The 16,045-nt window shown below is 40.2% G+C and overlaps 1 protein-coding gene across 1 annotated transcript; it reads left to right on the top strand.

The window, feature by feature from the left end:
- The first annotated feature begins 6,226 nt into the window (after positions 1-6,226).
- Positions 6,227-15,639, top strand: LOC111865262 (pro-resilin). The gene is made up of 2 exons (XM_023853158.1): positions 6,227-6,418; positions 15,346-15,639. The coding sequence occupies exons 1-2, from the start codon at positions 6,227-6,229 to the stop codon at positions 15,637-15,639; spliced, it is 486 nt and encodes a 161-aa protein (XP_023708926.1).
- Positions 15,640-16,045: the final 406 nt, after the last annotated feature.

Raw genomic sequence — 16,045 nt, forward strand, 5'->3', positions numbered from 1 at the left:
GGGTAGAAGACAAAATATAAGAAATCCGCAAGCGAAGAGACCGTGAGAACCGGTAAAAGCAGAGTGCTATATTTTTTCTTGTACCCTGAAGATGGAGGCGATACGTTCCTCCGAAACGTCGGTTAACACCACATATACACGGTGTTAAATCCCAGAAGACTGCTTTCTTCATAGTCACCGCCGTGAAAGCCTCAAATCTTACATGGTAAGATGAAGTACACCAATTGCTCTACAGCAAGAGGACATCATTCTGCGGCACATATGAGGAGCATGTTTCGCGGAAAGCATAAAACAAGGAATTCAAGGAAAACGCTTACGTTAATGCACTGTAGAAATCGACAACACTCGCAAGTTCTGCCAAGGTTTTACAGCATATCTTGACTATAAAGAAAATATCTGGTGGTAGTAGTTTATTTGACAACGAACTCCGTATCTAGACTATACCTTGGAATGCTGTCGCTAGAAACAGCAAAGGTGTCCTTGTGCTTAATTCATGAAACACTACGACATCAAGACATGTCGGGGAGTGGATGTATAGCTCCACCATTTTTACTTCGGCACTGGATGGAGGTGAACTATCAGCTTCACGCCCCGAACGCTTTACCACCGCGGAAAGAGCCACCCGTACCCATTGGGTAGGGGGCTGGGTGGGCTCCAGAACCGGTCTGGTCGCTGTGGAGTGAAGAAAAATTTCTTTCCCCTACCGTGAATAGAAACTCAGTCGTTCAGACTTTAGGTCGTCGCTATATTGACTGAGCTACCCCAGCGTCAAAAGGTAACATGATTAATAATTTCTTAATTATAAATAATTTTAAAGGGAGCGGTCACGGCCATATCGGAGCATTAGTCCCGCAATTGTTGGGAGGGACTGACAAAGTTTATGTAGTCCGTAAAATTTCAACCGTCGTGTTCGAGAAAAATGTCGCCTCCGTCTTCAGGGTGGGAGAAACAGGTGGTTGTAACCTGCTTCACCCTGGTCTCATCCTTGGCCTATTCTTGGACCATGAAGATGGAAGCGACATATTCCTCCAAAAGGTCAGTTGATATCCAAATGCCAACATGGCTATATATCCCAGAAGAGAGAACTCTTCAAGCAATGGTATATCTGTAATTTAGTACACGAGTTAAGAATAGAATTCACCTAGTTCGAGACTTACATAACCAATAATCAGATAAAACTCAGCCTAACCTACTTAGTACCGGTCACGGTAGCCGAGCGGTCTAAGTCATGCACTGTCTTCGCTCGCTCGGAAGCCGAGATCGTGGGTTCGAATCCCACTCAGGGCATGGATGTTTGTGTGCGTTTTACTGTGTTTGCCTTCAGGTAGAGGCCTTGCGACGAGCTGATCACCCTCCCAGGGATTCCTATCGAATGTCTACGATCTAGTAAACCGAAGTGAAACGGAAAGTTTCATGGATGTAGGCCTAGGCCCAAATGAGTGCTGTAGAGCCAAGGAAAAAAAAACCCTACTTAGTAGTTTGCATTCTAACGGCCCATCCCTGATTACAGCTACAGCTGTATCAAAAATGATATCACTCGACTAGTTGGAACATATATCCTAATAGGGTACATACATATATCTACGATAACAACATTACGCAGGTGTTCATAGGGCTAAATAGAACAATAAAAAAAACACGGACGCCACAAGAGGAATACAGACCGGGAAAGGGTACAGTTATATTCTCTAAGAAATGTATTTTAGTGTGAACGAAGAAATATGCAATAGCATTGAAATATTTTGACTTGAGAATTAGTGCAGTGTGACGGTTTAGAAAACTGAACATTTGCCTGAGGATACCCAAGTAAAACCGTAGCATGTAGCAGTTGAAGAAAGCAGTCTTCTGGGATTTGGCACCGTGTATATGTGGTGTTAACCGACGTTTCGGAGGAACGTATCGCCTCCATCTTCAGGGTAGAAGAAAAATATAAGAATTCTGCAAGCGAAGAGACCGTGAGAACCGGTAAAAGCAGACTGTGCAGATGGAGGCGATACGTTCCTCCGAAACGTCGGTTAACACCACATATGCACGGTGCCAAATCCCAGAAGACTGCTTTCTTCATAGTCACCGCCGTGAAAGCCTCAAATCTTACATGTAGCAGTTGATTGTGATTTTGATGTTATTTTAAATTAAAGAGAGATTTTGTACAGAGTTGCATTAAAGACGGAAGAGAAAGTGTAGAGAGATATATCAATGCAAGAGGATAACGAAATACGATGTTATCCATTGAAATATTTTATCCAAATATGTCAGTGGCTTGTTATCCCATAAATTATATGTGGTTACCAAACAAGAATATTTATTATTCATTTCTGATTTTATAAAACATAATCGAAGAACTAAAATTTCAACAACCCCTTTCTCAATATGAGGTGGCGCTAGCAAAGATTTTCTGCAACAGCAATCACTAGAAGCGATCAGCACAAGGGACGGCAGGTCAGAACAAGAAAGTAATAACAGGCACAGACTTTTACGGTGTTTATGTCGGTGGTACGAGCGAAGTTCAGAGACCTAAGTATAACTTCGAGCCCTATAAGGATCTGAATACACAGTGATTTCCAATATGTTCTTCCTATACTAAGGTTCCGACTGAGTTATTTCTGTTATGAATTTCATATGTGTATCACCAGGTAAATTATGGTGATGTTATTATGAGGCAGAGGATATAGTCAGAACGCGCTTCTTCACGTCCGTCTGTCACGAGTTCAAAATTGAACATCAAGGAGACTACCACTCTGTCACAGAACTGTTGCGAATATGTAGTCTCATTTTTCTATTCAATCCTTAAATTTCAGCCTGTATTAATTAAAATCTATAGTANAACAAGTATTCTGGCCAACAGCTCGAATTCATTATCCACAGGCGTGTCGTAGATCAGGCTTTTCACTGGACCCAGACGAAATAGTCCAGAGTTGTCAAGTCTGGGGATCGGGGTGGCCAAGGCACTGGGCCTCCTCTTCCTACGAGTATCACGAGACTACCATCCAGGTAGTCTCGTGATACAATGCTGAAGTGTGCCGGCGTTCCGTCATGCTTTATCCACATTTGCCTCCGCACAATCAGTGGCACGTCTTCTAGCAAAATCAGAAGGATATGTTCCAGGAACACCTTGCAAAAGGCCCATTGAGTCGCGGTGGTAGGAGGAAAGACCCAATCAAGTGATTACCAATGATACCCGCCCAGATATTGACAGAAAATTGCGCCTGGTGGTAACCAACTACAGTAACGTTGGGGTTTTCGTCAGTCCAAACGTGGTTGTTTCGACAGTTGAATTAGCCATCCCTTGTAAACTGCTCTTCGTGTGTGAATAACACGTGATTCAGGAAGTTGGGCTGATGTAAACACTAATTCAGTCACTGACAAAATTGAACTCGCGGTACGAAGTCAGCTGGACCTACGTCGTGTATTCGCGTTGGATAATATGGATAAAGTTGTTGGTCGTGCAAGATCCTCCAAACACTTGATTTTGATGTCCCCACAATCTAGGCAATGGCACGAGTGCTGGTGGATGGCTGTACCTCTATGCAATGCAGTTCGACATTGAGGCGCCAAGTTTAAATGAAATGATTTTAAATGTCGCCCTAGCGCTGCTAATTTACTTTTGCGGGCATGGGTTCCTATTTCAAAGTTGTTCTACAGGAAACCCTCAGTACGCTCCTGAAGTATGGCACCAAACTCCTAGGACATCTTGTATTTTGACATTTCAACCGAAAGCCTAAAATAGTTTGAAACCTCACATTTCTACAATAGAAAGTGACATCTGTTCTTTCAATAAAGTTATGTATTTACAATATATGAGTTACAAACGGTAAAAAAGTCTGGGATGGATGTGATAGAATTGTGAATAATAAATCAGTAATGACAGCTATGGGCAACAATAAAATGCTTTGATATACCAAGTCCTTTCGACTTCCTATGAAGACAGATCATCAGGAAACTGAGCTAATGGAACTGTTGCTGACTAAAATCAACACTGGATGGATCAGAAATATTCATATTACTGGATGGTGGACGGTATCAAATTTGACGTGTTTACGAGTAAATGCACGATTGTACATTTAATACAGTTTTCATACAGTACTATAATAATATACCTCCGTGGCTTTAGTCCGCAAGCTAACTATAACGACCGAGCGACCGCCGTTTGTCGGCAAAGTTAGTGCTAAATTTTAACGGATAGAGGATGTCACGTGGTCAGCGCAATGAATCCCCACAGCCGTTAATTTCGGGTTTCTAGACCGGAGCCGCTGCTTCCTTGAAACAGCTCCTCAATTATCCTCACGAGGCTGAGTGGACACCGTTCCAGACCCACTACTTCTCAGAAAATCTGGTAGCGACGTGAATCGAACCCGGGTCTCTGGATCTTTAGCCAGGAACTCTGACCACTAGACCACATAGGCGGTTAAAATCTCAAATTTGTGACTGTAAAAAATAGTCTCTTCTGGGATATGATGCCGGGTCGTAGAATTTGCTGATGAACATATTTCCTGTATCTTCAGAGTCGTGATGTAAGCCAAACGAATAAGTTTGCTGCTTGGTTTTTGCATCTCTCTTCTTCATTGAGCAGCTTTACTCTTCGGTCCTAAGTAATGAGGGAGTACATTCCTCCGATATACTTGTGAAATACTTCTGAACTACATGTTGTCACATCCCAGAAGACAGCACTCTTCGGTTTTCGTACAACTTTGTACTGCCATATTTTGGAAAGTAAATGATGAGTAAATAAATTTATTTCATTTCCTGCAATGTCATTGTTTATAACAGGAAGATTAAATGAAAAACTAATAATGAGCTGTAGATACTGAATGAAAGTCGACGAAAGTAGCGCTTGTGTTCTTTGGGTTCGGTAAACCTCTAGTTGAAAATTTCGGCACGGCCTCTTGACTGAGGTTTCTTTGCATTTTCCTAAATATCTTCAGGAACATGAAGTCCCAGTTTCTTATTCACAAAACATATTTTTCATAATTAAATGAAGACAACAGTTGTAGAAGTGTCGCTGAAAAAGTCCGGTAAGAAACTGAAACCCGGAGAGAACAAAATTTTAGTATTATGTTTTAATACTGGAATTAACAAGTATTCCCTTAGTATAGAGGATACAAATAATACGGTTGAGAAAACCAGCAGATTCTGTTTCATAATGAGTATGATCCCGACAAGAGAACAGCTACAAAGATATCATAATATTAATATTGGATAAACGTACGAATTTACACAGTTCATAAAATAAGATATTTATTATCGTTACCATCTTCTCGTGCTTTCGCTGCACAAAGGTGAGGCAAGAGAGAGTGGAGCTGTAAGAGGGCTGATGCTCTGCTTTTTTTCTTGACCTCTAACCTCTCCATTCAAGATAGCTTACCGCACCTTTCGCTGCATATTGTTACCCTTGCTATAGATTCCATCCCCACCACCACTCCATTTACCTTCCGAAGATAAATCCCTCCTCGAACAATATCATGCTCCCCCCACCTTCTCTTACAGAATCTATGTCCTCTTTGAAAGCATCCCCTATCTGTTTCGTTTGCTAGTTCTTTCTTTATAAGAAGGTCATTCTTAAAATAAACTTAGGAAGTCAGTAATTCCTGAGAAGTATAAAAGCTCTGACAATCCTAAGATAGCTCATCAGTAAGGCGCAAGCATTCAAAATCCTAGCAACAAGGACCTCAGAGCGAATATTACAAACAGAACAAAGAGTTTCCATCAACAGCTTGAATACCTTGATAGTGCCTCCTTTAATCATGGCTCAATTAAAGGTATGAATACATCAGAATGAATACATCAGAATATACTGTGCAGAACTGAATTTGCTTTTAAGCTGTTTACTCATACTTAGTGTTAGGAAAGTATATAGATTTTTTTGTAGGGTAACGTAAGGGGGTTGTTTCACAATTAGAACAATATTCTTTTCTCTTCCTGTTCTACTCGTAACTGATAACGTTAATTTGTCGTAGCAGAAGACAAGGCGACTGAGAAGGTGGGAAGTGCAAAGTCTGGTACGCATGCAGCAATTGTGAAGATCAAACTTTGCTTCTCAGCAGCTTTCACTGTCTGCAAGAAGAAACAATGAAGTGTTCTCAGTTCAGTAGAATAATGCAATTCCTGTCTATATATGCTATACAATTCAAATGAAGTGTTGAGACTCAGACGAAAATTCCCCGCAAGATGCATGCTATATGTACTCACGTCGGTGATTAATTTCCGTCGTGTTCTCTCTCTGATATAGATGCTACAAGCTGTTCTTACGGTAGCAGTTATTTTTACTGATATTGTCTGCGGAGGAAGGCTTGGCGGAGGAGGATTCGGAGGATTTGGGTCGTCTGGAGGTTTCGGGGGAGGATACAGTGGTGCACCATCAACCTCATATGGCTCTCCAGGTTCCAGTGGCGGTTACAGCGGCGGATACGATGGAGGACAGGTACAGTATGAAACAAAATTTCTGGAACAAATATTATGTTTTTGGACATTATCCATCTTCTTGTCTTTATCCCAAAACCGTCCTGTTTATTTTTCAAAACATAACATTTCTGAGATTTGATTCTATTTCCTTCTTCTGGTAAAACCTACTCAGTTGGGCCCAATCGACAGAGCTAGTCCATAGGAATGGTTTTTAGTTAAAGACAAAATGATGGATAATGTTCAAAAACATAATATTTGTACTAATGTACCACCGTCACAGACTTTTAATTTTAAAAATCCTGAATTTGTTCTTGTAACGGGGTCCATTTAACAATTACATAGCTCCTTGCCGGAAACGAAACTGCCGTTTCGTCATACCTGCTCGCATAAATAAAAGTTACTTTCAGAAGCTGAATGTCTTTGCCTTTTATAGAGAGGGACTATACGAATACATTACTTACAGGCATATAAATGCTGTGGTGAGGCTATTCCATTTCTACGCAAGTACAGCTCAGTGTCGCCCGCCTTCATTGCAATGTTCAGCAGCACGGTTTGCATGTCGCCGCTCAATAACATTTTAAAGCGGCGTTGGGCTTCATTTTTCTTGCCTAATTTAACGCCCTTTTGTCAAACGTGGGATTGTATGACGTCAAATGACAAATTTGTTTTCAATGGTGGAGTGGGGAAATGTAGAAAGGAAACAGCCATGACCGAATTTAACGTACTATTTCGGCTTTTTATAAGGAGAATGTCAGAAAGAACACACGAGAGCTCAGTTAGGGAAATCACTATGGTGCAGAATGCTAATCACTACACTGAGATGTCTGGATGGGTGTTATTCACTGATGAGCTTGAAGTATTTGTCACAAAATAAGGACAAAATATACTGATGTAATTACTTTGGGCCATGTGGGTCTAAGTAGCATACCATGAAGACGTGTAGAAAATTGGAGATGTGAACACCAGACATTCTCACCAGAAGAATCTGATAAGTAGTAGTAGTAGTAGTAGTAGTAGTAGTAGTAGTAGTAGTAGCAGTAGTAGCAGTAGTTGCAGTATCTAATGCTCAGGTGCTTGGGAGAATTCAATTCACCTTCTAGAACACCCACATATTTTCATAATAATATTCTCTATAATGCAAGAGTGCATTTCTAAGATGGGTGTTTATTCATTATGGAATTACCCTTACTGAATAAAACATATATTGGAGAAGGATACATATATAATCGATGTAAATGAACCACTAAACATTCATGGCTGGTTTTTACTCGAAAAGTCGCCATAGTATTTCCTCCTGAAAAATCAGGAATTAAATTTTCTTTCTTTATTGTTTTGTCCCATTATCTATGCTGGATTTAATGGTGCAATATAGGGCCGAGCCATAGCTCAAGTGGTTAGTCGCTGGCATCCCACCCCGGCGGCCCGGTTTTGATCCCGGGTCTGGTCAAATGGGATTTATGGTGGACAAAGTGGCGCTGGGGCAGGTTTTCTCCGAGTACTTCGGTTTCTCCTGCCAATCTTCATTCCGCCAATTGCTCCACAATCACCCTCACCTATCATCTGGGGCTGGTATAGTAGGCCAGAATTGGCCGCTGTACAAGGGACTTAGTCCCACACCACTAGCAATAAAAAAATGGTGCAATATTCCAATAAGTCATATAGAATTCTTCTGTTTATCTACTAAAGATGTATGAAAAATCAAGCCGCCGTTACTTCCGTCAAAACTCCGAAAGGACCAAAGTCCTTGAACAGAAGGCTCACTAAAACTTCCGCCTGGAATATAAATTCAACATCCCACTCATTAGCCACTTCATTTCCTTTGCTTACTGTTCGCTGTTACGTAAGACGGGCAAGACTACGTTAGAAATGGATATCACTCTCAAACTGCAACCAGCCATGCTTTCTTACAGTTACTTTCCGTTGATGTCGCAGTAGCAACGCACGCGGTTCCAGAGCGTAACATTTCTTCAATTTGTAGATACCTAAATATTTATATTCTCAGAAGCAAATTGAAACACAACAGAAAGTAAAATATTGGGATACATTTTACTGTTTGTTTACGCGAGCAAAAGGTCATTTTCCGAGAATATTTACCTGCATCCGAGAGAAGTCGCACATCCCGCAGCGAAACCAAATATAACAATTTCGGGTGGGTTCTTCTTCAGTTCCGGTTGGAATTCTTACGATCAAAAGTAAGACAAACAAGAAAACGTATAAAGCAATTAGCAAATAAAACTCTGAAGATGGAAGCGATATATTCCTCCGAAACGTCGGTAATTTTCAACGGACTACTAGTCGTTATATTTCAGTAGATAAGACTCATCGTAACCACTTCTGTGATAATTTATTCCTATACTTAAATAATATTTTTACAAAACGGAAGTCAAATTAATCTTAGATATTCTGTTTAATTACTCTGGATCCATTTAGAGTTGGTTTCTAGTTTAGCGTCAGTAACGAGATACGGGATACGAACAAAGAAGTGTGAATAATGAAGAAAACGATCGCGGCTTAACTGACGTCATCACACAGCATCCACGTGGAAGTGCTGACGAAAACCACAAAAAATCTCAGTCAGACTAGCGGATGCCCGGATTGAAATATGAAGCCGATACCTCTCAGATTATAAGCTCGAGTACCCCCCATTCGACGACAATCGATAAATTCAGATATTATATATCAATAAATTATTTTATGAAATTGGTTTGTTTACGAATGTCTACAGTTGCTCATTGGCTGCAACAAAACACTGTATAATTTGGTAAGACAAGTTTTGGAAACGAGAGGGAATGTGGCAGAAAGTGAAGAGGTCAAGACTGGGACTGCTGTAAACTGTAGAGAATCATTTGCCAGAGCTGAATGGGGGAAGAAAAGCAAATATTAAAAAAAGTATTTTACTTGTCTTAAATGAGGTCGAAGTTCTCACAGGACTGTAAAGCCAAGGAGTGGAGAAAAAGACTCTTGTCCTTTCGTATCATATTAATTAGTCCTGATATATAATTTCGTTGTTTTGTTCAGAGAACTTAATACTGAGTTATAATGTGAATGGAAGCGGCTTCTTTGGAAACTTAAGTTTTGGTGACAGAATAATATTAAAACACGTATTAATGATTAACGGCGTGAAAATGTATAAATGAATTAATCTAACTCGGATGATACCAGTGCACGGTAATGAACTTCTATTTTTTTATAAAACGCAGGAAATATATTGAGTAGCTCGGCGTTTTTAGCATCTCAAAAGGAACTCTCCTCCTAGCAGTTAGTTTTATAAAGTATATTAGAATGGGTCTGCCGCTCCGAGGAGGAATGCACGGATCAAGAATATTGCAGAAAAGGGCCTGATAAAGATAGATACACACACAATTTGTAGGGAATTGGGAAAAGAAGATTATGTACGAGTTAAATTGTACACCATTACCGATTTTACGCTTCACGGTGGTAAATTTTTCGTAATTCAGTTGCTACACCGTGCGGACAGTTTTACCATTTCACTGTTCCTATTGGCCCAGATGAGACACGAACCCTAACTGCCCATCCCCGTTATTTCATGAACAGGATCCCATACACGCAGAAAAATTCACCCGCCCTACACGCACAGAACCTGAAAATGGAGGGAGCATGTACCTGCTTAACACTGACACTATCGCCCATCGTCACATGGTGCAACAGACTAAGGGTGGACTTGATGCCAGTATAAATTGCAAAAGACAATCTTTGAATTTTTATTTATAATAAAGTTTATGTTGTTATATATATTAGTCTTTGAGAAAATTTCATAATGAAAAGAGTTCCACGTGGGAGGTGGAGTCCAGGTGGGTCCACTTGGCACGGCGGCCACTGATTGGCCTATTGTACCCGCCCCGGGTGATTATGATGATGATGAATTTGATGGAATGAAGATTGGTAGGGGAAGCCGAAGTACTCGGAGAAAACCCACCCAAGGGCCACTTTGTCCACCATAAATCCCACTTGACCAGACCCGGAATCGAACCCGGGCTGCCGCTGTGAGAATCCAGCGACTAACCGCTTGAGCAATGGCGCGGCCTCCTTCTCCAAGTATAATTAGAATGATGAAGTCAAAGAAGATGAGATGGGCGGGGCATGTAGCTCGAATTGGAGAGAGGAGAAATGCATGTATGATATTGCTGGGAAAGCCGGAAGGAAGGAGACCACTGGGAAGACCAAGACGTAGGTGGGTGAACAATATTAGAATGAATCTTAGAGAGATAAGATTGGATTGATCTGGCTTAGAATAGGGACCAGTGGAGGGCTCTTGTGAACACAGTAATGACCCTTGGGGTTCCGTAAAACGCTGGGATGTTCTTGAGTAGCTGCAAAATTTGGGTGCTTCTGAAGAAGGGCTCAGTCCCGTGAGGAAGTGAGTGATTTATAGTAGCCAGGATAAAAAAATGAATGTTTGGTTTACAGTCGATTATGCTTCGTGTAATATAGCAACTCCCTAACATCACAATTAAGAAATCTATGAAGCTCGAAGGCATTCTGGACGCCTAAAACACTTACTTTCTTTGCTTGGAAAATATTCTTTGTCTTCGTGAGAATCCATGGTGCCGCAACATCCATTTGGGGCACAGAACTAATGTCGTGTATTCTGTTACATTCACCTCTCGTTAAATTACATAGTTCCTTTAGTCTAACCCTGCTATTCATTTGTTGTTTCGTACGTTTGCTGAAAGTTGCAACGGAGGAGAGAAATCGAGCGTTTGTACTGAAGTTCCACCATTTCTCACGCAACTCTTCCTGCACCTGAATAAAACTTGGACCATGTTTCCAAATCTTCCATCCCGTATCACTTAATTGTCACAAATATTTGTACCAACCAGCGCGACTGGAGCGGAAAATCTCTAGATACGTTAAGAAAGGCGGCCGATTTCAATCTCGAACCAGTCATCGTTCATTCTGAAGTTTCCGTGGTTTCCGACAGTTTCTTCTAAAATATCTCGGATATTAATATAAAAGGTAATACGAGATCATTTCTTCTAAAACATTTTAGTTCACCATTAACAATCGTATTCCCGTCTCATCTTTGGACCGAAGAGAGATTAAGTGACGGTAGGTTGGAGAAAACTGCATAATGAGGAGCTTCATAACTTGTACTCTTCTCCAAGTATAATTAGAATGATCAAGTCAAGGAGGATGAGGTGGGCAGGACATATAGCACGAATGGGAAGAAAAGAGGAATGCATATAGGATATTGGTGGGAAAGCCAGAAGGAAAGAGACCACTCAGAAGACCAAGGCGTAGGTGGCTGAACAATATTAAAATAGATCTTAGATGTAATTGTATGGATTGGATTGGTCTGGCTCAGGATAAGGACCAGTGGAGGGCTCTTGTGAAAACAGTAATGAACCTCCGGGTTCCATAAAATGCTGGGAAATCCTTGAGTAGCTGCAGAATTGGCGGCTCCTCAAGAAGGGCTCAGCTCCATGAGTGAGTAAGTAAGTAAGTAAGTAAGTAAGTAAGTAAGTAAGTAAGTATTCCCGTCTCGTATGCCATTTTGGTATATCTGCACTTCAAAAGTATTTGATAAATGACCGAAATAAAAAAAAATAAGTAAAATAAAACTGTCCCTGTACCAGGCTGTGAAGGTCCATAAGGTTGTGAGACGTTGAGGGTCCCACACTATCTAGACAATCGGCTCAGAGATGGCGGTAAGGTTGTCAGCCTTACGCGTCGGCCGCGCTTTTCTCCCCAGGAAAATGATTTAACTCATTCCTGGTACTCATTTCTGTTAGAGGCTGAGTAAACCCCAGATAGGGAAAAATTTAATTCTGCTCCCCATCAAATGTTATTTCTAATATTCTGCTCCGAAATTATCTACCAAATTACAGCGACAAGTAATTTTCTATTCTTACTAATTGAATTTGTAATTACCATAAAGTCCGCACATCCTATTATAGCAACTGTGCGTCTTTTGAGGAGAGACTCTTACGAATTTTTTAACTCCTGGAATGAGTGAAGGATGTATATGTTATTAACAAGCGATTAAGACAAAATTGCATTATACTCACGAAGACAAATGTAATTGTATTTTTAAATTCACAGTTAAAAAAATATATAACATCCTCTGTTAAATTTGCCGGAATAAATCATTTCTGCTAAAATTTTAAGACACTATAATTTTGTTTCATTCAAGTGTATATCGTGTCAGGATTCCATCGTGCTCTACTAGTTGTAACTTAAGAAAGCATATTTTCGGAGTTCTTTTTGCCCAGATGACAGGGAAAACATATAAACCAATAAGTATAATTATTCATTCACTCTCTGAAAACACATATAGCTTCGTGCATTAAAGAGAAATATCGTTTACTGTTGCATCTCTATTTGTTCAAACATATTCAACCTCATGCATTCCTAAATGTATTATCTGAGAGTCCTGCTGAAGTAGTGTGCCAGTCGAAACGTCGCACCCGTGGGTCTGTCAACGGAGTACTTGATAAGGAGGTTGTCCCGACAGCGATTTTCAACACGACATCAATTTCCCCCCCCCCAAACCGTGTTTTCAATTGTTCGCTAGTTGGACATTACGATGTTTTCTCGATAATTTACAGTCTACATGGAAATAACACTGCTGACCATAAATACAATACGTTTTTCTAAACACCTCAGAAGGTTTATACAAGGCAATTAAGAGAAACCTCTGTCATTCACAAGAATATCCACTGCAGCTGGTACTTAGACAAAGTCTCGTTATGGTCACTGACAGCGGAATGCAGTGGCCGTTATCACCCTGCGTCCTGCTACTGACAGGTCTGAGCTAGGTAACATCTCGTAGTTAGAAACAGCTGCCAAAGATCGGACAGCTTAGGGAGCGAAATATGAGTTTCGTAGAGATAGGTTGAAAGAATTTTACAAGTACAGTGTTCTGCAACCTCGAGACTTGATAGTTTAAATAATCTTATGTAAGTGTTCCTTCAAAATTAAATACTGGGCTAAACAATTTTCTAATTAGAAAGGAATATATGGAAACTGCATCCTATGGAAAAAAAACAAAAACAAAAACAAAAATAAGCATTCAAAATAGATTTTGTTAAAATTTCACAGTAGTGACCCAAAAGAAGTCAGTTGTCTTGAAAACACAGCTAAAAAGTGCATTTTCTGAACAAATTAATTAAAGAGAGACAGCCATAATATCTGAAAATATATTAGTTAATTTGGCGGCATACAACAAAATGTACCGGGATAACTTCAGTGAAAGAACGCAGAAATGTGCTGTCAAGTAAATGGAACATCTAATCTTAATAATCTAGAAGAATAGCCGAGAACATATGATTGTACTTCCATTCGGAAACCTCCACAAAATATTCAGCTATATCTAGCATTAAGAGCGTCAAGAATATTCGACTGAAATTCCTAATAAATATTCGGGAAATTCCGGGATAGTTCCTGAGCCCGAGAGTCAGCCATCCCGAAGGAGTTTTTTTCGTGGTTTTTGGTAATCCCTCCAGGAAAAATTCTGTGATAGGAGCGCATCATTCTGCCCCTACCACACTCATCATTCATAATCATAATCATAATTCATCATCACACACGATTCTCAAGAAACGCCATTACATAGACCAAGACACAAGCAAACTGCACGGGGCCAAGTTCTCCAGGGGAAGCTAATACCAACTCATCCACTCGCCTTTCACTGAAAACAGATATTATTACAGCATCAGAACAATCCGCCAATGGTAAAAGTAAAGCTATCCCTGTAACAGCTAGTGGAGACCAATAGGGTTATGAGGTATCAAGGCTCCCACATTTCCCAGAAAAGCAGCTCACATATGAGGTTCAGGGTTTCAGCTTTACGCGGTAGCAGGCCTTAACTTGCAGGAAGATTCTTGGTACTCATTTCTGTTAGAGGCTGATTCGATCACAAGGCCATAGTGCTGCTGGAAGTATAGAACAATTGAAAACTCCAATAACCTCATCAGGAATTAAATCCGAGACCTTCAGTCTTATAGCGTAGTGTCTCAATCAACTACGCTACCGCGTGCCCCGCCCGTAAATGGGCCCTATTCCTATAATATCCGAATCTGTTCCACGTTTTCACACTCTAATTCTCAGAGACATATTTCAATATCGTCCTTAATATTACTCAAATCTCCTAATTGTTCTCTTTCCTTCAGGTTCCTTGACTAATATCGTCTATTCATTTCTCTTCCACCTCATACCTGATACATGTTTAGCGTATTTATTCCCTTTTATGTAATTAAAATATAATAGTATTTCTTGAATAGTATAAATTATGAAGTTATTGCGTATCTATGTTGCTTTCTAGTTTACCGTCCCAAATTTCCATAACCTAACCTGAACTGACCTAACAAAACCTAAACTAACCTATCACATCTTAACCTAACCTAACCTCATCTAACTTGAACTAATGTAACAAAACCTAAACTAAACTAACCAATCACAACCTAACTTAACCTAGCCTAATCTAACCTAATATGAACTAACCTAACAAAACCTAAAATAATCTATCACAACCTAACCTTAGCTTACTTAATCCAGACTACATTAACACAACCTAACATAACCAAACAAAACCTATACTAAACCAACCTCTCAACCTAATATAACCCAATCTTACGTAACCTAACCTTACCTAACCCAAACTAAATTAACACAACCTAACCTAATAAAACCTAACCTGAACTAACCTATCAACAACCTAACTTAACCTAACCAAACCTAACCTAAAACTACTTAACCTTACCTAACCTAACAAAACCTAAACCCAATCTAAATCAACACAGCCTAAACTAATCTATCACAACATAACACAAATAACTTATTATTATCTGACCAACACAAACTAACCTAACCTAACCTCAACTAACAGCCTGACCTATCATAACCTAACCTAACTAAACCGAACCTAACCCAACACCATCATTTTACTTCGTCCAAATATTAAGTGTTGCGCCTGTTTTTGCTCAGCCCACACCGTACAACTTTCAATATGCGGTGAGAGATGCTGCCAGCGGTAACGACTACAAGCAACAGGAGAGCAGTGACGGACGCTCTGTGCAGGGTGAATATCGCGTACTGCTACCCGACGGCCGCAACCAGATCGTCAGATACAGAGCTGATGATGCTACCGGCTTCAATGCAGATGTTCAGTATGAAGGAGAACCGCGTTATCCATCAGGAGGCGGCAGCGGCGGTTACGGTGGCTTTGGAGGACATGGAGGTGGCTCCAGTTCATATCTTCCACCCCGGTACAAGAAATAGAAACTCCTACGCCCTCTGTGGATAGTATTGCATTATTAGGTATGTAAGGAAGACAACAACGACAGCCGCAAACTAAAGAGATAACATTACGAAGCGATGCGTTTTACAAACGGGTACAAGGTCAGATAAGTGCGTTGTCTTATAGACAAGAAATGATGATCTCTGACTGTATTAAATACTGTACTTACCTAACACTACATTTCTGATACGGTTCCTCAGTCTTAGCTCTAATTCTACTTTTATTCCCAAAATATAAGGAAATTGTATTACTAATGTGATATTATTTAAGCTTGGATGTGTGAATAGTTGACAGAAGTGGAAGTATGCATCTAAAACTAGCCTATAAGTATACCTGTGGTTTTGTATTGCATGATATGTGAAATTGGAATAAAATAAATTTTATAAG

The sequence above is a fragment of the Cryptotermes secundus genome, unplaced genomic scaffold (assembly GCF_002891405.2).
Source record: "Cryptotermes secundus unplaced genomic scaffold, Csec_1.0 scaffold1058, whole genome shotgun sequence".
In the NCBI taxonomy this organism is placed as follows: Eukaryota; Metazoa; Arthropoda; class Insecta; order Blattodea; family Kalotermitidae; genus Cryptotermes; species Cryptotermes secundus.

Coding starts and splice junctions, on each gene's coding strand:
- LOC111865262 (XM_023853158.1), top strand. CDS start 6,227: ATGCTACAAGCTGTTCTTACGGTAGCAGTTATTTTTACTGATATTGTC. Junction 6,419..15,345: donor GCGGATACGATGGAGGACAG/GTACAGTATGAA, acceptor GTTTTTGCTCAG/CCCACACCGTACAACTTTCA.